Source organism: Opisthocomus hoazin, chromosome 4 (genome assembly GCF_030867145.1).
Source record: "Opisthocomus hoazin isolate bOpiHoa1 chromosome 4, bOpiHoa1.hap1, whole genome shotgun sequence".
Classification (NCBI taxonomy): Eukaryota; Metazoa; Chordata; class Aves; order Opisthocomiformes; family Opisthocomidae; genus Opisthocomus; species Opisthocomus hoazin.
Genome location: NC_134417.1, coordinates 62,817,993 through 62,843,303, shown reverse-complemented (window position 1 = coordinate 62,843,303; position 25,311 = coordinate 62,817,993). Strand labels below are relative to the sequence as shown.

At 39.5% G+C, this 25,311-nt stretch overlaps 1 protein-coding gene across 5 annotated transcripts in view; it reads right to left on the bottom strand.

The window, feature by feature from the left end:
• Nucleotides 1-234: 234 nt before the first annotated feature.
• ETV1 (ETS variant transcription factor 1) overlaps nt 235-25,311 on the bottom strand; it is a 64,888-nt gene continuing 39,811 nt past the window's right edge. For 4 of the 5 annotated variants that reach the window (XM_075419242.1, XM_075419244.1, XM_075419243.1 and 1 more), the window contains 5 exons: nt 13,586-13,652; nt 11,147-11,217; nt 7,976-8,145; nt 4,101-4,202; nt 235-1,513 (listed from right to left, as the gene is read on the bottom strand). In XM_075419242.1, coding sequence (XP_075275357.1) covers nt 1,292-1,513; nt 4,101-4,202; nt 7,976-8,145; nt 11,147-11,217; nt 13,586-13,652 — 632 coding nt within the window. In that variant the 3' untranslated portion in view covers nt 235-1,291. The remainder of the gene's footprint in view (nt 1,514-4,100; nt 4,203-7,975; nt 8,146-11,146; nt 11,218-13,585; nt 13,653-25,311) is intronic. The other variant, XM_075419245.1, reaches the window with a different exon arrangement.

Below are 25,311 nucleotides of genomic sequence, written 5' to 3'. Positions count from 1 at the left end.
GGTTCTGCAGAGCTTTCATTAGCAAGCTGAAGCTTACTAGTCATCTGTGGATGCGCATAAAAGCTGCTTATAGCACAGCTATGGCGTAAGCTATTTTCTAAGCAATAAATGGTTCAAGTCATCTATTTTGTCCTGAAATGCTACCTGTAGTTACAGCATTGCTTATAAATGGTCATAGTAAATTCAGCATCAAAGAGAATATTACAGAAAAAGACAGCAGCAGAAGCATTAGCATTATCTAGTATTTATATATGTTATCAACATAACACAGCAGTAAAAGGTTTAAATGCATATTAATGGGTACCGTGTCTAAAAATTACTAAAGTACCTATTTAGTGTATTGGATATTTTTCTCAAGGAGTGCTTGCTGTGTCTAAACAGCATAATTAGATATGTGATTTAGTACAGTTAATTCCTATTGATTAAATAACTTATTTATGTACCAAAGGAAATGGAAGGATACAAAATGTTTTCTCCCTCCCGATCATGATCCTGTATTTAATGCTGACATGATCATCAGAAAGCCTACCACATGTAATTACTACCCTCAAATGGATCTTTAAATGTCTAAGCCGTAGCATGGGCCATATATGTATAGCAACGTGGCACCAGATACAGCATGCAGCTTGCAGTCTGAAGTCAGGGATTTTGCTTGGTCACTCTATTTATGGCCATTCTGTCATTAAACAGGATTTTTTCAAAGGCCATACCAAAAAAAAAAAAAAAGGAGAAAAAAGAAAAACTCTGAAGATATCTGGTTGTTTTCAGAGGCCAGGTGCAAGGTCTGCGACTGCAAGCTTCTAAATCAAATGCTGTGGTATACGCTTTGCTTCTCTTTTATAACTGCAGAAAGACAATTAAGAATGGCAAGAAACAAATGCCCTAGGCATGCTGAGCTGGTACCATTATCAAGTGGTTATTTTGCACAATAAGAATTAACTGTCCTACGGATACCCAGAGAAAATGTACAATATCCTATGCTGATATGAAACAAAACAGACATGATATAGCTTTTTTGTACTTAAAACCTGTATGTTCCCTTCCCAAACTTAAGTAAAAAGCAAACCCACCCTTTTCCTCCTGTTACACAGAAAAACGTTTAGGTTCCAACCCTCCCCTTTCAAATAAAGTGCGCTGTCCATGGCAGACCATAGGAGTAATGCAACAGGAAAAGCCCCTTTTAGTGTACTATTTAAAAAACAAACTGAAGTCGATTCAGCTTTCCTCTGGGTCTTGTGAAAGAGGAGAAGCCTAAGGGAGGCGGAAAACATCCCCTTCACTGTCACTGTTGTTAATAGACATAGCCTTCGTTATAGGGGTGGGTGTTGCAGCAGCCACCGTCCTGCATGTAGACCATGCTCTCATCAAAGTGGGACAGAGGCACAGTGTCCTCCTCATTGATGTGGCGTTCCATGTCAGTCTTCAGTAAGGGGCGCTGGTTGTCTGGAAAAGCCATGGAGAAAAGCGCCTCAGGGTCGCAGACAAACTTGTAGACGTATCTTTCTCCAGCCACCTTAGGACAATAGAAGGGAGAAAAAGGTGCAGCGTAAGGCCTCATGGTTTTGCAACTCCAAGTTCAACAGTCCTGTGAAGAACTCAGCAGGACAGCTGCCCAATTAATAATGAGACAGCAGAACTGGTAAGGCAATGACCTAGCAAAGACAGAAGCAGACTGTGCAGAATGCTTTGCATTTTGCCACATGTGACATCATGTTGGAAGACAGACTAGGTATTCTACTTCTAAACATTTATTTGCGATCATTTCCTATACTTAACCACAAATGGAACCGTTCTTATTGGAAAACGTAAACAAATTGTCACTACAGTGGCAAAATAAAATGAGTAAGTCCAACACTTTGCGTGCAAAGTGGAAAAAAGAATCACATTGCCTGATAGATATCATAATTTCACTTTACGCAGATTGATTCATACTTAAGTATAAAAGCACTTAGTTATAGTGCATGCTGATTGTACAGGGACAGCATAAGCAAATACGTAGGCTAATACGTACTTAGCAATTGCTTATGCAAAGCTGGGACATTTGGATTCGCTTATGAATGGGCAATTTGTCCAAAGATCCTAAACTTTTCCTTTATCCAGGAATAGCACTAAATGTCTGAGCTTCATCTTCCTAAAAGCTTAAGAACAATAAAAGCAATACAGAATTATTGCCTTATTAAAAAAAAAAAGTCAGTAGAGCATATGCTCAAGCCCTTATTTAAAGAAATATGTTAAAAAAGATGAACCATGTTGCATGCTTACAGTTTATTAATTTTTTTTTTAAATAAAGAACATATTGTTTGCTTCTTGCAACTCCAGCTAGCACAACATTGGAAGTCAGTGAATGAAGGTGGCAAAAGTCTTGCAAACTTCACTCTATTCTTATGGGTGCAAAACAGTCTGAAGCACCTCCTTCAACTTTCAGCTTATCTATTCTACAAATAATGTGAAGTTTTGGTAGAGTCTACATCTGCAGTAGAATTTTTTTTATCAAATTAATGTAAGCAAGTTTGACAGACTGAAGGCTGCGTTCAGAAATCGGGCATTTGCATAACCTGTTATCATTGCATAACTTAATTGCATAACTTAAAAGGGGAAAAAATGTGCATAGAAACCTTGTAGTAAAGAAACCTGCTGCGAATCTACAATCACCATTAGTTTTTAACATACACTAACTGGCCAGATAGGGTAATTCCAGGGCAAACTGTAAGCATTGCTATGTCAGAAGAATAAGCATCCAAACAAGCTTTTAAAATGTGTGCTAAATAGATTCTCGTAGATAATAAAGTAATAGTTCCAGCAGTAGCAAGCTAGCTGTCAGAAGTACTTGTAAACTTTCTATATTAAATGGATGTGTGGGTTGGGCAGCATTATCAGCCTTACAGTATTCCCATCCCCAACTTTTCAGCTGGTTTCACTCTCTTTGCTACTTATTCTTGCCTCTGTGCTGCCTTTGAACTGTCCTGGTACAATTGCCTATGTAGCTGAGCTGTGGCCTGCAACGAGGGACCTCCTCTGCCTGAAGCAAAATCAAGCACCTCTGTGTCTGTCTGACTGGACCCAGTCTCTAGTCCACTTTACAAAGACTCCGTGCACAGCTATGTGACACACAAAAACGGATGAGGCACTGTGCTGCTGAAGTACCATAACCCAACACTGGTCCAGGTTGTTATGCGAGTTGACTCCTGGATAGTGAAAAAGGAGAGCACTACAATGATCCTCTAATCAAAGCAAGAGAACTTGTAACAGGCAACTCCAAACTGAGACTTCACAAAACCTACTGGAAAAGTTGACCAGTAACTTGAGCTGAGAGCATTGTTTCCATTCATGGAATGGGCAAACGGCAGGTTTAAACATGTTAGTCATCACAGGTCACAAAACTTATGTGAAAAGATATAGAACAAGTTTTACAGCACAAGGTGTTCGTTATGATCTTTGATCACACCTGCCAGTTCTGTAGATGCAGCAGACAGGTCTCTCCTATTGATTTCTCAGTCAATCTACATGGTACTACATAGCAAGATTTAAAAACATACATGTAAATCAGCAAGCCACAGCAGGACGACCAGCTCAATACTGTCAGCAAGACCAGACTGTTACATATAAAATATTGTTAAATATTTCTCATAATCCAGCCTATTATAAAATATTAAATTCCACTTAAAAACAGTATTATTACAACACTATTGGTGTAATATTAAAGTATTTGGTATGTTAATAGGTATCATTTTTCTCCCCTATCCTGCACTTACCAAAGTACCCAAGTGCTGGGCAGCTAATTTAGATCTGCAAAACATTATTCATACCGTACTCTACTGTTTGACTTTCACAGGTGCCAGGAAGCTCTTTTGGATAATTTTGAATGCTGCCTCTTTCCCTATAATCATGATGTGCATTGTGTGAACTAAAGCCACATGCATTTTTTACATAGAAAAAATATCTTGATGCGTATACTGGACCTGGTAGGTGAAAAGGCTTAGTGTTTGCTTAAACAGATGAAAAACATACCTAGCAATGCAGCTACAAGTACTTCTCATAAACTGACTTATGGATTAACATGCAACACTCTTGTGAAATTTAATACAAAATCAGCTACTCACCTTTTGCATGATTCCCTTTTCATAATAATAGCGAAGCGATCGGCTAAGTTTATCATAGTTCATAGCTGGCCTATTTTTCTGAATCCCCCAGCGACGTGCCACCTGCCACAAAAATGGATTAGCATTGATTTGTTAAATGCATTTAACAAGCAGATCTTATCATCAGATACTTTATTTGGGGCTGGAGGAGGGGGAACCCTGCAGGTGCAATGAATAAACACAAGCAAAAAGGTTGCCATGGCCTGAAACTCCCATATACTACTATGACTTTTAATTGGACACACAGCCATCCATTAAAGTTGAAGCAGACTTACCTGAAAATGTGGTAGAGGGTTGAGGTTTTTTCCATTTGTTTTTAAAAAAGAAAATGAATGAAAAAAATAAAGCCATATAACGAGATGATAGACAAAAAATATTTATCAAGTTCCACCAGAAAACTTTCACGAAAGATGAAAACTTTACTTTAGTTTCATACTGTGAATAACTGTACCATTCCTGTGTTTTCCTTGCTGTCAGAACACGGAGTTATATTAAACACACATGCATGTACACTTAGTTCATGAACTAATACAGACTGTACTTGGAATGACAGCGATGTTGAGATTATTAGGAGCCATTTCTCAAAAGCCAACTCCCAGTCCTAAATATCACTTTAGCAAAGAAAATGAACTATCAGAGGAGGCAGGGTAATCTCTTGGAAGAACTATATGGTAGTATGAAGAATGGGACAGAAACTTCATAGTTGCAGTAGTATAATTTCCCTTAAAAAATAATAATAAAAAGGGAGTTGCAAGCAACTTGTGCAGCCATTCCACAGAGAACAATATGCCTTCTGCTCTGACTTATGATTTCTACTTGCCTTTATGCTTCTTGTTTTATTGCCAAAGGTAGTTCTGGACAAAGAGACCTTTTGTTTGAAGAGCTTAACTGCGGATTCCCCTCCTGAAATTATAATTGGCTGCTGGTGACATTTCAATTACTGGCTGTACAAATGACTATCATGTCACCAGAGGGAAAAAGGAAGTCAGAGCTGATGAACTCTTTAAAGCACATTTTATAAAAATATTTGAGAGTCGCATATGCATACAGCTGTGGAAAGAGGAGAGAGTAGCCAAGCAGCTTCTCTGCACACTGCTCGACGAAACTTTCGCATAGGTGTCTGGAGCCTTTTGATGCAAACCATAGACAATACGCAGCACTGAGAATCGAGGGGGACTAAATAACAACAGCAGAACCCATGACTTTGATCTCCATCTGGACAATAATTTTTAAAATTTCTTTTGAAAGCATTATTTCCTTTTGGTGGTGCAGTTTTTCAGGCTTATGTAAATTATCACAGCTCTACTAACTTCAGCTATGTCATATCTGAATGGAAACATACCTCCAATCATGTCAATTTATTCCAGCTGTAGATTTGGCCTAGATGCGTAACCTTGATTCGCCTGTTCATCTTTGTAACACATGCCTACATCACTCTTTGTTTATTCCTGCCAAGTGTTTTTCTGCATTAATCAGAGTTCTAAAAGTCCCCAACATAACAGGCTTGCTTAACAAATAAATACACAGCAAAGATAAGTACAACAAAATAATGGTTGAAAATATACTATATTGCATGGTATTTCGACATTCCTAAACAAACAAGCAGGCCCAGAAGTAGTCTCGGTAAGTGAGTCTTCCTGTCCCAGAACTGCACAGCGTTTGTCAAGTCTTGCTCTGTGGAAGGAATTCAGGCTTCCAGCCGTCCACCCCACCTTCCTGCTGAAGGTTGCTGCCCCCATGACAACACAGCAGAAATGGACCTACACCCATTTCTTAGCCTCCATGGTTCACAGTTATCTGCTTTCTGAATGAACTGTACTGCTCGAGGAGCTCATACCTATTCATTTTATTTGTCACTCTTTCTACAAGGGCATAAACCTCCAGAAAGGGATGGGATGGGATGGGATGGTCATGTCATTGACATCCTAACCTGCCACAGCTGAACCAACAACCTCTTTGACTTCCCTTCAATTTACACTTGGCAACCAACAGAGGTGTGCAACTTCCCATAGGCTATCCTTATTTTAATTAACAGTTTCTGTCAGATCCATGACATAGATATGAAAACAACTTAGGCTCCTTTGTACTCCCTAAGAGCATACAGGATTGAGGCAAGTTTCAAGCAGCCTCTGTCCTCCAGATCTTGGATGCAGTGCTGCTCAAAACACAAAGCAACTGCTACAAAGTCAGACAAGCAGATGATCTGGTTAACTTAAATCAGAATATCCAATTCTTCAGGGCATTACACAATAAGGAAATCTTAGGGGTTTGTTTTGCCACTTTCCCTTCCTTAGCTAATAAAATCTATAAAGTTTTTGCACCATCTGCTGGGAATCACTTTTCAATAAATCTCTTTAATCTTGAGAAACTTTGGATATACCTTAAAGACAAGACAAAACCAAGAGGGTAAAACATACTGAGGCTGGGGCAGGCCAAAAAATTCGATACCTCATTCACCAAAATCAAACAAAAGCCCTTCCAAAGATTTCACTCTGTTCTGGGCCAGGTCACATAACTAAGAACTCCAGGTAGCCTGCTGACGAGCCAGCAAAGTTTCAGTATCAAATCAGCTAAGACTGTTGTGTGGTCAGATCCTCAGACGCGCAATGCCAGGATCAGCCACGGTGACCATCACTAGTGCAGGGGATGCTCAGACAAACGAGAGCCAGCACACAGGTCCTTGTAGCAGCCTGCCCCTCAGCCAGACCACATCAGAAAGGAAAGGGACATCAGTCCTGTCACCATCCCCAACTACTCTATCATCCCCTTAGGGCTCTTGGCAGACAATGTAACTTAAATGCAAGAAAGCTTTCAGCTTGCTTATGCCAGCAGATGGATGGCAAACTGCAGAAATAGCTGGTGGAACACAGAAGCAGCCTTACACCCCCGAACCTTCCTACTCAGCTCTAACTCAGAGGCGATCCTGACAAAAATTTGCTGCCGTCTCCTCTATTACCCAACCCTGTCCAAAGGGCAAAAAAGTAAACCAGAATGATACTGCTTTTTGACAACGCTAATCAAATTATCCACACCAGTATTCCAACAAAATTCACACACAGCAGATTTTCCGACAGTTTCCATGGTTGTTTAGAACACAGATTATTTAATGTTACCCAGTCCAAAAAAGTTTATGTAATAAAATTTTCAATTTATTCCTGTTTATCACACAAGTGAACTAAGTCATGCTCCAGCAAATGTTCATGAATACAAGTAATTTTATCTACCCCACGAGTCCTTCACGGTTCAGGAGAACTGTGCATGTGCTGAGCGTTTGCAAGCCTAGGATCTAAGCATGCACTAAACAATCTAACGATACAGATAAGCAGGAAGACTCTGAGGAAGACTCTAAAAAGTGTGTGGGGGGTTATATCATTTTGATGAGATGCTACTGCCTAACAATCTTAACCTCCTCCTTTGCCACCTGCTAGACTTGGGGTCTTTTACTCTACAGCCTAAGAGTTCCAAGTTCCCACATCTTCATACTGAAGAATATTCGATGTGGAAAGACTACTCAGGGACAAGTTTTCCAAGGATTCCAGAACACAGCTTTATCCATGAAACAGTTCTGAAAAATCTGGGCCCCACAACTAATGTCAAGTGTTTAGTAACTCTAGTACTTGCAATCTTTTTATTATTTTGTGGGACTATGAAATTTCTATGCTTAACTATACCTCTGTCCTAACTGAAGCACTGCCTTTGCCAGTGCTTTCTGTCACTCTTCTAATGTGTTACTTTAGCAAAATGTTGAAGGAAAAAAAGGCCTAAGTCCGAAGGAGCACTATTAAATTTGCAGGACGGGGCAGTGAATGTCGGGGCACGCTGTCTGTCTAACACACCTCCTCTGGCTCGATCAGCTTGAATTCCATGCCTCGGCCAGTCCACGCTATGAAGTGAGAGTTTGATGGGTCATCAAGCAGAGCTACCAAGAACTGCCACAGCTGAAGCGAGCCTCGCCGTTGATATGTGGGTCCCTCGCGGTACATGCCTGGCTCCTGTTTGACGTCACCTGCACAGAACAGCAGCAACATTAGCTGAGCAACGTGCAAAAAGCATCATCACTGTTTGTCAGATAAGCTGGCAAAGCAATGATTAGGGTTAATAAAATAGAGGGGAAACAATTCTTACTGCCCAGTCACCACCGACAAATGCAACGTTCCCTTGCCTGCTGTTAACTGTAAACACTCTTACAATAACATATTCATATACTAAAAAGTACCTAAATTCAGTCACGATTTATGGAAGTCTCCCTAAGCCTATCCCCATTTACTTCAGATACATGCAAATCTCACTTGCAAACCATTTTGCAATATCCTCTATCTGAAAGAGCATGAACTATTTTTGCAAGCAACCCTGATGTCAGAAGTACTGCGTTTGTGTACTATACTTTGCACAAGTCTCAGTGTTGAAAATGTAATGTATGCTTCATAAAGCTGCAAAGCCCTGTTTAGTGAAACTTCTTCTGTATGCAAATGCTTCTAAGGAAAATATGACAAAGTATTTGACTTGGACTTAAACAGCATGTGCTTTACGTATAGGTATGCAAATCCCACAGATACGCGAGTTCCTCTGTGGCATACTGGACTTGCATATAAGCACGTATTACTTTTACTCATATCTACATATTAGATTAGTATTCCCCCTGAAAAGCAGCAAGTTAATTATTCTAAAATTTCAAATCCAGACAAAACTTTTAAAAAACAGTAATAATACTCTGCTAGCTGTTCCACAAACTGCCAATGAAAGACAATCCTGCTACACCCATATTGTGTCTCTGGTGTTTTTAAATCATATTCATACTAAACAACTCATGCAAACAACAGCTGAAACGTCTGATGCTGAAGCAGAGAGCATTTTTTTCTGCACACAGTGACAGCAATCCTTGATATGCTGGTAAAACTCCTCAGTTCAACCACCAGAACGGCAATACTCTCCAATAAGCAGTGTGACCTGTTTAATAAGGAAAGCCAGGATTTCACATTCAGCCACAACATTAGGACGCTCTGATGGCCATTACAGAACGGCTCCATGTAGCAAAAGTAAGAACAATAATATTCAAAATGGAGCACTTCCTTCTGTAATCAGGAAAGAAAATTGAGTCAATAGCTGTGGAAAACAAATAAATCAACACAAGGCTTTTTCGTTTATGTGAGGTTCAAGTTCCAGTCCTGAAAGACTTTCTTTTTCAAGGACAGGATTTTTCATTAATGATAGCTGAGCAATGCGCAAATAGCAAGTGCAGTATTACAGAGTATCAGATTCTTTGCCTGCGTCAATCTTTGATTTCAAACAAAGCAGCTGAGAATCTACTTCTGAAACATCAAGACTAGCCCTGGGCTTATCCCACTTTTGCTTTACTGGCCAAAACATGATGACACATCTGCTATTTTTTCCTCAAAAGTCATAATGTTACAAGTATAAACACACCTATTTATATCACAACTTCAGTCTTCTAGAGTACAAGGTGTTCTCTCAATGGACAGCCATAGAGGCTAGCAGCAGACTGCTTGCTTTGCAAGTGCGCAAATGTTTCCAAACATTTATTTCTTCTACTGTATTTGTATTTCTTGTCAATTTTCATTCCCTTCCCTGTACAAAACCCAAACAAATAAAAAGGATTTTCAAGAAAGACTTAGACAAATGTTACTCCTGAAGAGTATTAACTTCTTGCAGTACAGGGTCTGATCCCATCCATGTAAATGTAAATATTTTGTCACTGGTACTGAAAACAGATCAGGTCTAAAAAAAAAAAAAAAAGCGTACTTTCCAAAGCCAGTGTATAAAATAGACTTTCAAGAAATCACCCTTTCAGTGAACTTGTCAGTCCAGAATCCAGTGACAATGCAATACTGGATTAAGCAATCTTCCTTTAGGTCTAATATTATTTAAAATCCTCTATTTATTTCTTGCTATTCCTTACCAACCCCAAAATGTATGCGATACCTCCATTTGAGGAAGGTGTAATTCTTCAATTTAGTTTCATTTGAGAGTCTCCCATTCTTCAGCAAACACAACAAATGCTGCTAGACATGTAATAGTTTTGTAACCCGCATAACTGATTCTCAAGGGAAAACAAACAAAATAAAGCAGGAGGAAAATCCCCAAGAGTTGTCCAGCTCTACTTTTAGCTATGGTCAGAGAGCTGTTCACAAGTTTATCAGAAAGTGTCTAATGTTTCCTGCTAAAATAAATAAAGTTGGACATGCATACACTAACACAAAGAAGCTACTCCAGCAAATTTAATTAATTGGTCTCCTAATTCCTCCCCAAAGTTGCAGACTAACAGAGTTGCTGGCAAGAAATACTGAGTCCATCTACTTTGTCTATAATGAAATAAATCGGAAATCAACCGAGTTACACCAGGAAGCTGATTTTACATCAGAGTAACTGAAGATAATTTGGGCCATTTATTTTAATTGATCTCAGAATCCCTCTTGAAAAAAAATCCGTTGTAATGGGTAGCGTTCTGAAAAGATCATTGATTTGTTATCAATCCCACTGAAAAATAAACCACTAGTACAATGTTTAACGTAGTGCAAATACACCAACACAAACACAAAAATGCCCTATACGTTCACTCCCCACTATTCATCACTTCACAGACAGCGAGACAAGAGGCTTAATCCTCAGTAAAACCAAAGCTGCTGCTTTCTCCACCGTTTTGTTAATTATAAGAACAGCTTTCATTAAATCTCAAACAACAAGCGGCATGTGATCGTCAGTGCAATGGAAATCCTCCTATTACTTCTCAACAGTGCAGGAACTGAGCTCCTCTGCCACAACTCTGGATACAGCATCTTTCGCTGGCAGAAGCTGAATGACATCCCATTGAAAAAAATGCTTTGGTTTCAAGAGACAAAGGTCAGCTTTGGTTGGGCGCACCGCAAATGGTGTGTTAAGGAATCCTAAATTGGAACGTTACCGAGCTTTTTTGATCAGCAGCAAAGTCCCTCATCTCTTCCTTTTTCACCTCCCCACACAAGAAAAAGAAAGAGATGTGTCATACATACCGTCAAACTTCTCTGGAACAACACAAGTGTCATCATAAAACTGCCTAGGTCCCTTTTCATACATACAGCCTGTAAGTTAAAAAGAAAGGTGTTTATATAAAAGATGCATGGAGAAAGCAGAGGTCACAGGCTTAATGCCAGAGGGAACACTAAGTCATAGAGGAATCAGATTAATATCCCACATCCTTTACACACCGCACAATCGCAACTTTTTGGCCTCAGTACAGGGGTGTTTAATTAATGTGTGCATTCCCAAAAGACTGTTAATCTCCACCTGCAAAAACGAAAAAGCACCCATTTTTCTCTATGATTTATTCCAAAATGCTTGTCTCATTTCCTGTTTGAACTAGCATGGCTTTGACTTTTAACCATTAGTTCCTGCGGGTCTTCTCCTTGAGAGACTAGAAAAGTCCTACTCGGTATTTCCTCCTCACACTCACAGAAGTCACCCCCCCTTGATGTTTGTCCCAAATAAAATCATTCTGTAAAATTTAATTTTTGTCATTAAAAGACACTCTCTGTAACCCTGCATTCTTTCTAGCACTCTCTCCCGTATGCGCTCCTGCTTCTCAGTATTAATGCTTTGCTTAACCAGAACTGTATTACATGTCAGTATCAGCCTCACCAGTGCTACTAGCAAGACAAAACATCTCCTCCTCTCCTGCTTCCCTATGACCCTCCTTTTGACTGTGCAAGTATTACTGAAGGCCTTCTTGCCGTACGGTTGCAATGTTTAGTTGGGCTGCTTTCCCACTGTGAAGGCTAGAAGGAGGAGGCCCATCTCAACATCATTTTTTCTAATATACTGTTTCCCAGTTCCATAGGCCTGGTCTGCATTCAGCTTATTAAAAACCCATTTTGTTTAATGTGTCCAGATTACCAAACAATTCAAATTATTTTGTGTGACTGCCCTGTCCTGCTTGTTATTTACCACTCTGCCTGCCTTTGCGCCATAAAGTTATCTATTAACTTTGTTCCATATCTTTGCTGAAAATGTTGAATAGCAACACTCCTTATATCAATTCCTACAGAACTATAATAGAAACAATCCATTCAGGGATGATTGCCCACTGACGGCCACTTATAGATCTGTCAGTTGGCCAGGCCTTAATGTATTTAATGTGTACTTTATTGATACTGCTTTGTGCTAACTTCTTAATCAGAACGTAATGCAGTGGCAAATTGAATGCCATAAAAAGTCTACGTACAAGTATCTTTATTCTCAGCAAAGAACAGAATCAGATTTGACATGACCTTTATTCCATGAAATCACAACGACTGACTTCCAAATACAGAAAACAAATATTTATCGAACACCATTGCTTTTTCTACGTCATTCATAACAATTTTACCACCTCCGAGTACCTGAGTGCATAATATTGTTTTTCCCCTGTCTGTGCTGTGATTAAAACTTAATTGACCTTAGCCCTGCAGTTTGTGGATTTTTCCCTGATGTCTTTCATCTCCCCTATCAAGCTTCTATACTTCATATAATTTCGTATATCAAGATTGTTGTACATGTCCATCTCCGGTTTCATCCTCCTTGTTAAACACCTTTTATTTCTATTTTCTGCCTTTATTCCACCCCAGAAGCAGCTGGGCTTTTAGCCAGATTTGTTATCTTTCCAGTTGTGTCTTTTCACTAGTGAATGAAGTCTTACTAGAGGACTTCGATTCATACATTTGTCTGAATTCTCATTAACCTCAAAACCAACTTCCCTCATGTTTGTGAAATTTGCCCCTTGGAAGAAAAACAAATAAACCCTAAACAAGGAAAAAAAAAAAATCATATATTGACAAGAACAACACACCAAAGCAGGAGAGTGGAGGGTACAACTTCTCTTTCAGCAGTCATTTTTCCTTAGTTCAATTGGCCTTCTTATTTTTAATACATATAAAGTGCTTTTACTCAGAATTATTCAGTTTGACAATTATCTAAGTTCTGCCCTATTGAAGTCACTGGGAGTTTTGATATGTATTGCATGGCTGTACAATTTGGGCCTGAGCAGCACCAAAACATTGCAAAAATCATAACAAAAGCAAAAAACAAAAATCTTCACTGAATTTAAAGTATGAAATGGATTACTTGACAGTTAACTGAGCCTGTCACACCAATAGCCTGGAAAATATCACTCGAGCAGAATGGGTGAAATGGACAAATTTTTAAGCGTCTCTTCCTTTCAACTGCTAGAGGCCTTGAAAAGCAGAATGAGTAAATTTATAATAAAATTGCTTCTATCACGATCAACCTGTGGCACTAAAAGAAGCTACAAAAAAATCCAAATCAGTGCATCAGAAATTTGAGACTAGGAAGGCGAGGAAAAATGATGTGAGTCTTCCCAGCAGACGAATTAAACCAGTGAACCTCAAATCCCTCCAGGTTTTTTAATTTTTTACATTTCTCTCATACAAAAGCGATACATAATAGAAAACTTAACTTCTGTTCTGTTTGGGTGAGCCAGGAAGCCTTCTTGCCTCATGTAAATGGAATGGCAGCTAGGCACTTCTGAAAGGAGAAGACGACAACGCTAGTCAAAAGACTGTCTGGAATTAAAAGTGTGCAGGTTATCAATGAGACAGGCTGCAGGCAGAAAAGCAACAAAAAGGATGCAAGTTACAGCGAGGGGGAACCTATCAACACACTGTCAGCATTTCAGAGCAGCACGCACAAGACATGGCAGAGAAGAAAATCGTAGTGTGAGGATCATAGATCCCATCTAACATACGCACTTGAACTCAAACCCTTATTGTAATCAACTTTGCTAAAAGCTGACTCCCATGACAATTACACTTTAGATCATTCACAGACCAAATAATCCACCCAAGACAGTACAAATATTTTAAACCCTGTGCTTGTGTACCTACCTTTGTAACTAATTTGACCTCACATTTTTAAACAATTGCACAGAAAAGCTTGCCAATCACACTGGAGGCTTATAAACTCTACATTAATACAAGGAATATCGAAGCGAATTTAGAGTAGGATATTGCTTTCTAGACTCTGGTTAAGGATTTCAAGGGTTAATGAAATTTTCTGTGATCACTAAGCGTTTAATCTAGGAATTCAGATGCATCAATTTCACCCTTCACCTGTACACTCTTAATCAAAAAAAGCCACCCCCTCAAAAAAAAATAGTGCACACATTCTAAGTAATACAGACATTTATTTGCCATTCCCCATCTTTGTTCAAATGTGCAAGAAGAATGAGAAAATCAAACAGAACTAATGAAAATGGTTTTCTTTAACTGTCTTTCTACTTTTTCCCCATGCCCTGCACTGTCCCGCAGTAGCCACATCCTGTGCACAGGGACTTGCAAACAGAAATACACCATAAATGTTTGTCCTTCTAGACCATGTTTAACCCACTTCTTGGATATCAAGTCTTGCTTAACAAAGTCTATTTGATCTTGAGATAAACTCCTACCCTAAGCTATGCAATCTCCTACCAGCAACTTGTAACTCTTTAAGAGATGCAAACAGAGGTCAAAAGAGCAGACATTATTTTCCCAACACTGCCTACAGACTCTTTCAGACTGTGATTCCAAATTTCACTGTTCACTGATTAGCGATGAGTATCAAAGATTTGGCAGGATAAGAAAATGAGGTTTTACACTGACTTCACACAACAAGTGAAACACAGGGCAGTAATAATAAGTTTCCTCTAAGAGTCCATGGTCTCTCTTGCACATCTGTGCCGAACTCTTTATAACCTCCTCTCTCGATGAAATGCTCAGTGCCTGCCTGCTCGGGCCTTAAGAATCTCTGATGTTTCAGGCAGCTATTCCCAGCAACCACAGGAATCAGTGATTCAGTGATCACCCGAGTTAAGTATAGCTTTGTAGACTAGCAGTCAAGGCTACAAGTAGTGGTTCACCTGCAAGGAATCACTCGTGTTACCAAGCAGACTGAATTTTAAAGAGAATGGAAAAATCTACGTAGAAAAAAGAGGAAGTTGTAGAACTGAAACAGATGCTATTTTCTATTTTAGGTAAAAATTCACTAGTATTGGCAGCAAACCGCTTTTTGACTCATGAACTCCACTCCTGCAAAGTGATACGGCAGAGTATACGGAATAAAGAACTATGCACGCATCCAAGAAGTTGTGTTCTTAGCCAGTCTGGGGTTTCATCTCCCATGCTCCTAAGTCAATTATAATTAACATCTGGAGTCTTTTTAAGGCAAGCATTGTTTGTACCAACATTACTTAATCTTCTGGTTAGCTCGTGCTTAAACAGTCCACAGAGGACCTAAAAATACAGCAAGGAAGAGTTTATTTCTCGTAAAGTAACTAGAGTCTTGTTATCCTAAAGTGCTATCAGTTAATTTATGACTATCAGAGTGGGTCAGACTCTAATCAAATTGTAGAAACATTTCCAAAGTGATTATTCAATCAAATGACTAACATGGTTAATTAGGAGCCATAAACATTGCTCTGAAGTTCATCAAAGTAATGACTTGCCCAGAAAAATTACTGCTAATTAAATTGCCTGCTGCTTTCATTTCTACCTTATCTAATAAAAAGTCCAACCAATGAAATTTAGCATTGCAGTTTTAAATTGTACTAAATGCTTGACTAAGACCCAGAAGTATTTTCACAAGCTAAGCTGAGCTACTTCAAAAGAAAACATTTTAGTGCAGAAATTACAGAGCAATTAGATGTTTTCTTCTCCTTAAAGCATTCTTTCAAGACAACAAATAAGACAGAAGTAGGCACAAAATACTTCCAGGGCAGTATTCAAGTGTTTGAGGTGACGGATTCTATCACCTTTTAGCAATTTTTAGTCTTTGAAGAAAAATGTGCCTGGATTTAGGACACAAAACAAGCTTATTTCAGACTTCTAATGAAGTAATTCACACTGTAAAGCTACATCTTCTCGAGAACAGTAGAATCCCTTTAAAAAAAAAAACAAACAAAAAATATGGAGGAATAAAAAAAAAAATTTATCTTCTATTATACTTAGAGGTCATTCTTCATTGCTCCTCTTGCTAACAGTATCATAGCAGTCACCTTAAAACAATGAAAATAGCCTTATATCACGTTGGTTTGAAACCGCTTTTTTCCAGTAGGTGTTATTTTAAAATTATGTGTAATCTAAGATACTGCAGAAATGCCTTCTCATCTGGGACTGTCACAGAGAAAAATGCTGGAAATAAGCTCTGCTGTTCCTTAATCAAAATACACCAAAACAGAAAAAGCCCAAACAGACTTCCTCAGGACAAGAAAAATCTGCTACTGAGTTCAACAGGCACAGGTTCTAGGTTTCATTACCGAGTGAGACATTTGAGTGGTCCCTTAGTAAGGAAGTATTTCATATTAATTACCATATCAGAATTTAAAGGGTTAGGTTGTTTCACCCCTGTGTAACTCAAAGTGGGTAAGGAATCCCTAAATCCTCTTTTCCAGTTGTTTTTCAGCAATACAGACCAGGTTTCAGACCTACAATCGCACCCTACGCAGAAATAAACAGAATTTCAGCCCGCGTCCCTAGCCATGTGAGACACAGGGAAGACGAAGCTTCTGCAGGCAATGGGATGAAGTGACTGTCTTCTCCTGAATGAGGCAGAACAAAGCAGGAACTGGAAGCCTGAACCAGGATTTACTCTTCGGCCATTCCTGTTTCTGACCTTAGATAGCCTTGCTAACTAAAGGATACGTTGTTACATTACACTCTAACTTTGAATTACTTTTCAGTTCATTTTATCATTATCATCTGAAGATGTGGAGACCTTGGGCACTACCCGTGTGCACGTGACAAAGCCCAGTGCAATACACAGGTATTGCATCAGATATGTGCATGTATAGAGAGAGGGATTGGGAGACTTAAAAGGCGTACACAATCTGGAACAGGGTGGGTGATGAAGCTGAGCTCCCTGCCTGGCCTTGGTCTCCGCGGGACAGCTCAGGTGAACGCTACGGCATACGGTAAGCGGCTGCCTTATGCAGCGAGCCTGCTAACAAGGCACTCAAATTCATCAAACACCTCAACTAGTACATGAAATCTGCCTACTTCCCTACAGGCATAAAACAGTCACGACACTAAAACCGGCATCTTCTTACTGTTTGCCGGCCTACTTCTCCAATTTACACTTTATTACCAGCCAAGTTGTATTAAGAACAGTTCCCAAAAGGAAGTGTTCCCAGAGGAGCAGTTCCCCAAAACTTTGGAGGGACTCTACTGGCAGTGGATACAGCCGGTCCTGTAATTTATCTTACATCGTATCCTCCTCAATTGTCCTTTTGGTCTGAAAAGTAATTACATGGGTTTTGGCTATTTCAGCAATTCAGAGCTGGTGTATCTACACAAGCAGACTGAATTGTGCTGTGCCCCTTGCCTTCCCACCAGCAAGAAACAGAGCACACACAGACTCCTTCCCTGTGCGCTACCAGGCACAGAAGGGCACGCACAAGTCCCTCAGGTAGCTGGGACCAACCCAGCTCCCAGGTGCCACGCACACGTGTCAGCCTGACCCTGTGCTACACACATGGTGAGCACGGCAGTCCTCCCTCCGGGGACTCACAGAGCTATGCAAAGTCCTTGCTGGAGCAACAGAGGCATTTCTCTGGTACCTGGAGAGGCGGATGGTGCAGTGGGAGAGATTTTTACCAAGTGCAGAGACAAAGGCAGCCTTTCTAAAATAAAATGTTCAAGCTAGAACACATCATACTTTTGGCCTCAGACTTGAAACATCATAATCACACTGCAAGTAACTTTTCTGTTCATGGATTTCCAAGAGCACTGACAAGCTGTTTACAAAGCAGCACTTCATCCACCGCTGGAACACGCTTAGCCTCCTGGTGGAAAGCAGCTGTTTACCACCACTGCAAAGCTCTGACCAGCTCACGCGTGAAGAGCAATACTGAAATTATTGGAAAACAGATAGGGCTTTTTAGGTAAGAAAGGCAATTCTTCAAACTAGATCGCAACAAGCGGCTAAGGTGGCACCAGACACCACTAAGAAAAATGCATGATCTGTGTTTTGCAGGGGGAAGTACCAAATGATTCATTTTGATCATAAAACCCATGACTTTGTAAACCTGTAGAACACATTTAAGTTAAAACTCATATGTCTCTCCTAAAAGACACATTCATGTAGAAATACTGGAACAAATGACAACCTCCATACATAGGAATTGCTTGAGCATACTTCACAACTCAAATGCTAGTGGATCAGGGTCTAGTTCAGCCACCTTTAAAAGCACTATCCTCTCAAAAGTTGTGTAATTACAAGAATCCTACAAATCAGTGAAATCCTGGCAATACGAAAGTCAGCATTATTTTTTTCATCAGCAGTTTCAGCATGAAAAATGTAGGTACACTGAAACTATATGGGTGAAAATAGAGTCACTATCTTTTCTAAAAATCAGCTTAAAAATTAAGCACTCTTTTCCCAAATCATTATGTAGTTCAAAACCATTCAGAATTGAAGGTTTTATTTATCATTTTTTCTGTCACTAGCCTTTGTACCAACATTCAGGAAAACAAAAATCTACAAGCATGTGCACTCATAGACAGACACATATTCTCTTCTAAAAAACAGAAAATTAAAATTTGTTAAGTTTAATTTCTTACATCTCACTTGACAAAAACCTGCTGGAGAACTAGATTTGGCCCCACCAGCTCATGTCTAAGCGGAATTGTTACACAGATACAGAAAAAAAATCTTAAACAAACAGCTTCCTTTCCACAACTTTGGTTTTTAGATCTATGAGAACATCTAATGCATTTTCTGAGACCAGATGTCAACAGCCTGTCTAGGCGATGTGTAACTTTTTGTACAGCAGAACAGGAAAACAAAGGTTCATACATTCAGCTCTGAATTGAAATTCCACATGGAGCTGATCTTCTGAGTATACTTTAAAATCATGTATTTGCTTTTATTAACCTCAGTAACTGTAAAATGTATTTTAAACATTGCTTCCCTTTGAATTCAACAAAAGACAGCAGTATTTTCTCTCTACCTCACTCCTTTTGTTGGTAATCTTACTGCAAAAATGTCTGTGTTGCTTTTTCTCCCCCGCCCCATCCCCTGCCTGTAAAATCAAAGTTGGACAAACACTGCACGGCTGAAGTGACATATTTGAATGGAATTCAGACCAACCAGTTCCTGTTTATGTTTCTGATTTGAGAATGTAGCCTTCTCATTCACTATACATTAGAAACACACCAAGGCCATAAATGGTGTCAGGTTGCAGGCAGGCAGGGCCAAGGAGCATTAATCATTACTTTAAGGCAACTGGCAAAAGCAGCAGCTGAGGGAACACTACACCCTTCAGCTCCGCATAAATGGACATTCCAGGGTTTGGTGTGTGTGGGTTGGGTTCCCCCCCCCCCTCCTTCAGCATCCATTTTATGAATGAAACTTCAGGCTGCACAGAGTCCATTCATATAAAAGCTGTGCTCACAGGGCTCAGTCTCTTGGGATCAATCGGTCTTGGGTAAGGCTGATCTGATTGGTTTAAGGCAGGCTTCAGCCTTCCATTACTGATTTAAAATGCAGCCTGTGTCCATTTGACCTGCGTTAATGCACAAAGAGTAAATCCAGACTGTGCTCTCAATCCTCAAATCAAATCATTAGCCAGTGCCACTTACTGTAACTGTAGATTTAGAGGATATTTAACCATTTCTTTGAAAAACAGGGACTGCAGGACAATTTTGCAGATCTTATTGTCTGCTTTGAAAGGCAAAATAGATGTATGGTCTCCTGCCTATATGCTCCCATTAACTCAGTATTCAGGTTTTCCTTTGTTCATGAAGTTAATACTACAGAACAAATTCTATTCTAACTACAGATTTCTTTCAGACAGAATTAGTGAAGAGAGAAAATCAGCTAGATGGGAAGCAAGTAAGTTAGAATTCTGCCTTTCATAGCAATCTCCTGAAGTCCAGGCTTCCCAAGTTTCCCCCTCAGATGCTGTTATTTTCTACTGTCATACCATCCAACAGCAGATTTGTGTTTATATGTTTTAAAAGCAAGTACAAAGTACAGTGCAACTTCACAACTGAACAAAATCCACACTCGTTCACTGAAGCAACACAGCAAAGACACGCTCCCAAAACAAGAGGGTGAAATATGTTAAACCACAGAACTGAGACTCAGGAAAAATGCAAAACCAAAAATGAGGAGGGAAGAGTTCTCAAACCTACTGACCTCAAGAGCAAACCCAAATCCCTTCTCCCCTCCTGCCTTTATGCCAGCCAGATTTTCACTGAGAACAATTGTCCTGCTGTGTAAAAGAATTTCTGTAAGGCCATAAGGATATGCAGTTTTGAGATGCGTGTACTGAAGCACCATATTCAGGAAAAGGATGCAGTCAGTTCTGTTTCACAGAGCATTTTATAAAACTATGTTCAAAAATACTGTAAGTATTTGCAGCCTGACAACCCCCCCCCCCCAAAAAAAAAGAAAAAAAAGAAAAAGGAAAGAAAACCTAGAGAGAATTTGAGGAAAAGATTAAGCAGCTGGAGGATTTACGAAGGAAGATCTCAACAGAGAGTCACACAGACAGACAAAGAGTATACATGCAAACTGTCTAGAGAGATTTAGAGGTGGTACATTAATACTAAGGAATTGTTTAGGATGAGCCAAAGAGGTGTAGCTATGAGCAAGGGAATGGAACTGATCAAAGGAAAAATTTAGGCTTATGATCAAGAAATATTTCTTAACTGTGAAGTCTATTAGTCCATGAAATAATCTCCCAGGGGAATAATTGTAGTAATAATACTTAGCACTCATACAGTGCTTTACTTTTCCAAAGAACCGTACAAAAATTAGCCAATATAATTAAAGACAGTAGCAGAAGCACCATTGAGGTGTGTCATTTTAAATGCTGCCCTGGTCAATGCACTAGAGAGTATCCTGGAAAAAGCAAACCTGCAATGACGCTGACTGACAGTTAAGACTTCCTTTTGTCCTTCATCCTAGCATCTCCAAAGGTCTAAACTTTACCTCTAAGAAATACAATAGACTATCCAACTGTTGTTTAAAAAAGGAAAGAAAAAAAAAAAGCAATCTGCAAATAAATATACTTCTGAGATACAATTTTTTTTTTCCCTTGGAATTCTAATTCAACGAATTCTCTTACACTGTTCTACAAAATCTCAAACTTAAGGACGTCCGCTGACCTCTAGAGAAGAATGTGCTACTAGGAATCTTTTTCCATGTTCACTCGCATCGATTTGCTTTTCAGAAAATACCACATCAGGTATTTGCATGGACTTTTGCTTTTTATTCTGTTCCCAGTCATCAGGTAAATACACATTTATAACATGGATGGTAGAATGCTAACAACATCCTATACCTGTAAGAGCAAACTTAGGAGGTTAAGAAGTGCCATAATTACAGCTTCCTGGGCAACCTTGATACAACCCCTTTGTTGCAAACGAACTACGATACAGCCTTTTGCCTCGGCACTCTTGTCTCTTGAGTGCACAGGTCAACACTGTCTGGGGGAGGGAGACCCATGCTGTAAACAGCTTTGCAGGTGGAGCCCCTGCTTCACTTGTTACAGAGGCTGGAATTTGTGTACTTAATGAGGCAGAACATTTCAAGAACGGAAAAGATAACCTCAAGATTAACGCAGCTGCATGGTCCATTTTAGGCCCCAACAAAGCCCATTCCAGCCCCAATGAAGTTTTCCAAAGCAGTCACATTGCTTCGGCCAGATTTTTCGTATCATGCATTCCCTATTTTTGCAGGGCTTACACAAGGACCCCAATCCGACGTTCCCATACTTCCCCACCTAGAAATACAAAGTCCCTAGGAGCTAAGCCTTGAACATATGTATTACACAATGTTCTTCAAAAATTATCCAGTCCTACCTGGGTACCCAAAATAAACAGGTCTATATATCAGACATCCCTCTGCCTCCGCTTATCTCTCTTTTGAGAGGCAGTTCCCCACGCATTCTCACATGCCAGCACAAGGTATTTATTGCTTGCGAGGCCTCAGGAATTACAGGGATGAGCAACTCAGAAAGCAAGACATGGATGCTAATAAATCTGTCTGGATAGTTCGTTCTTTAAGTGATGTGACTAGTGTCTTGGAAGAAAACTTGGGAAGTGACAGGGACACAATCTAAATTTTCTAAGGTCCATCCAAGAGTATTAATCATGAGGCTACCCCGAAATGTAACTGTGGTAATAGCCCTGCTAATGCCTCTAACTTGCTCAAGAGAGACTGAATCTATCTAGATTTCAACAGATAAATTCCTGGCAATCACTAGTAACTGCGTGCAAGCAAGAATTCTTCTCCTATTTATCTGTTAACACCACTGTGTGACAAATTTCAAAGTTCTCAGTCAAAGATATGGTCACAGAACAGCCTTTCAATCAGAGTAACTATTTCAATTTGGCAAAACAGAATAGGAGATTTTAACTTTAAAATTTAAGATGTCATTTTAAAACTAGACTTTTAATATGAATCGATACATGCATAGCTAGAGTTGTACCTCAGTAAATTTCCAAATACACTACACTAGGTAGGAAAGATCAAGTCTGCAAAGTTCCTGATTCAAAATAGAGCCCGGTATAGATGAAGCATCTCAAGTCTGGCCTTTTTGTTTAAATAACTGAACACATTAATTGAATTCTACAAGTGATAACTGTATAGGAATGTCCACTAGTAACCCTTGTAAACAAAGGTCTTGGGAAGCCTTCTGGGGTATATTCATTAATGATGCAAAATCACAAAACTCTATATGTCCTTGTCTGGATCTCTGTGCTTAAAGTTGCTAGATATAGCACCAAGCACTGAATACATCTGCCTGGCAGCCATGAAAAAAAAAATCTGAGGCAGAAAAAAAGGTCTGATTGATCGAACATGTATGATGCACTGTGACTTCTAGAAGTGTAGATAGATAAGGAAAAGCTTCTACTCTGTTGACATTTTTCTTTTTCCATTATCTCAAACGTTCTGCAGTAGAAATTGCATACCTGCAATTACAATTACAACTAATTGATCTGCCATTTCCCATGTCATAATTAATGTCATGTTTTAATAGAGTTATAATCATTCCATAATAACACTTTTCATTCACCAGCTTCCCACAAAGTATAAAAGTATAGTGCACAAAAGCAATGAACTTTTATGAGGCTCTTTCAAAAACATCCCAAAAGGAACATCTCAGTGTATTACAATGAACTTTTTAAATATGTTTCTATATTCTTATCTGAGTTGCAATAAAATACCATGCAAAAAAGACTTTTTACTCTAGCATTCCTCCTTCCCTGAGCATCCATAGGTGAAAAATGAAATCAATGATTCAGTGACAAATACATTATGTTTCCTAAGGGGTTATTTAATGTACTTTTAGCAAGGATGGAAAATGATGGTTTCTAGAGAACAGATGGTAACAAGATAAAATATCAACAGACCACAGTTGTTGACTGCAATTTATGGAGTGTACAGATGTGTCAACTTAAATGCAGTGATTCTGAGGCCAATAAAAGTACTTCCTGATACCAACAGATTAATTTTTCATGACCACTGGTTACACAGCTATTACATTTTTAAAAACTAATTATTCATCCACACAAAAGAAACAACAGTTTTGCTTGAACGTCATTACTAAAAAGTGGAATGTTGTTCTTGCTGGCACAAAAGAAAAAAAGGCATGACAGGATTGGATACAAGTTTGCACATCTTCCTTTCAGAATAAAATTTCCTTTTTTTTTTCCCATAAATATTCTGAAGAAAGACGAATGCTAGCAGCCAACATAGATTTAAAGTAATAGTGCGCAATAAGGAGATCCCATTTCCTAGCCATATATGAAGCATGCTTACAAAAGGGCCTTTTTTCACCCTTTAATTTAGCAGGATGAAAAACGGTGCTTGTGAAGGTTGCAAGGGACTGGCAGTGCCTGGAGCTGCAGTCCCCTATTTATTCTCCATTGCCACATTAACTATGCAGACAGTGTCTCCCGTGCTGCTCTGTAAGACTAAAGATACATGACTGCCAAAGCCACACATCTCAGAACCTTCTTCAATGAACAGGTTTAGTTCTAGATCTGAACTCATCTTCATCTTATCTTATATCTCAACTTGTAAAAATATTTCATCCCAGTCCCCTTCCTGTATAGGCCTAACTCAAATTTACCTTAGGACTGGTTCTTTCCTTGCCAAGAGTGAGAAAGGAGAAAGCAGCTCTGCTTTCCAAATTCCCCTGTTCTAACACAGAGATAAATTCAAAACCAAGCACTTTACAACCATGATACAACTAAATAGACAGTGTTAGCTACAGAAAAGACAATAAAAACAAATTTACCACTGTATCAGATTCAAAGATAGTTTGTCATGGACTAAACTTTCAAAGGAGAGCTCACCTCAGCTGCCATGTAGCCTTTGGGAGATAAACTGCCAAAGCATCTAACCAGAGGCTAAACCAGCAGGAAAGCAGTGCAGGTACTGTAGCACCCAGAAGAGAGAGTCAGACTGAAGTCAGACAGGGCCACCCATGCTCCCTGCCCAGCTCAGGATGCGTGTGTACGAAAGCAGTGCACCCTCCTCCAGAAGCATGGTAAGGACTCACTGAAATCCCTCCCTTTCAACACTGTGGCATACACAAAGCAGGACAGAGGCAGAGACTGAAGAGGAGCTGCCGGAACTACAAAACGTGCTTTGATCTCATTTTCTCAGCTCAGTACGGAGAACTGTTTATCCCACTCAGCCTACTACATGCTGTTTTAACTTCAGCTTCTGTCCCTACCACCCTTCCAGTTTCCTTCTCCTTGTTACCTGGTACTCATCACTAAACTCCTTTTTTACTTCCCTAATTCTCACTCTCTTTTCCCAAGTACAATATAAAAGTTACTTATAAATTGTGGCAAACATTTACAATGTTATTCCCTTGATTTACGTTTTTATCCTTCCTACTGCTCATCTTTCTGTTTTGACCAGAAGCTATTGAAAGTGGGCTCTGCCACCACCTCCCCTGTTGTGCACTGTCCATAGAGCAATACGGCTCCTTTCCAGTTGCCCTATAAGCACAATCATAATAAACATTATTAATAGCAACAGTGTATTCTCTACATCAGCAACCTGGCATCACAGATTATGTACCTCCACAAAACACAGCAGTATGCACAAACTGAGAAGCCGACACCAATTCGGCTCATTCTTCTCCCTCATTGGTTTTATAGCTGTATAAACCCCACTTCAGCTGAGT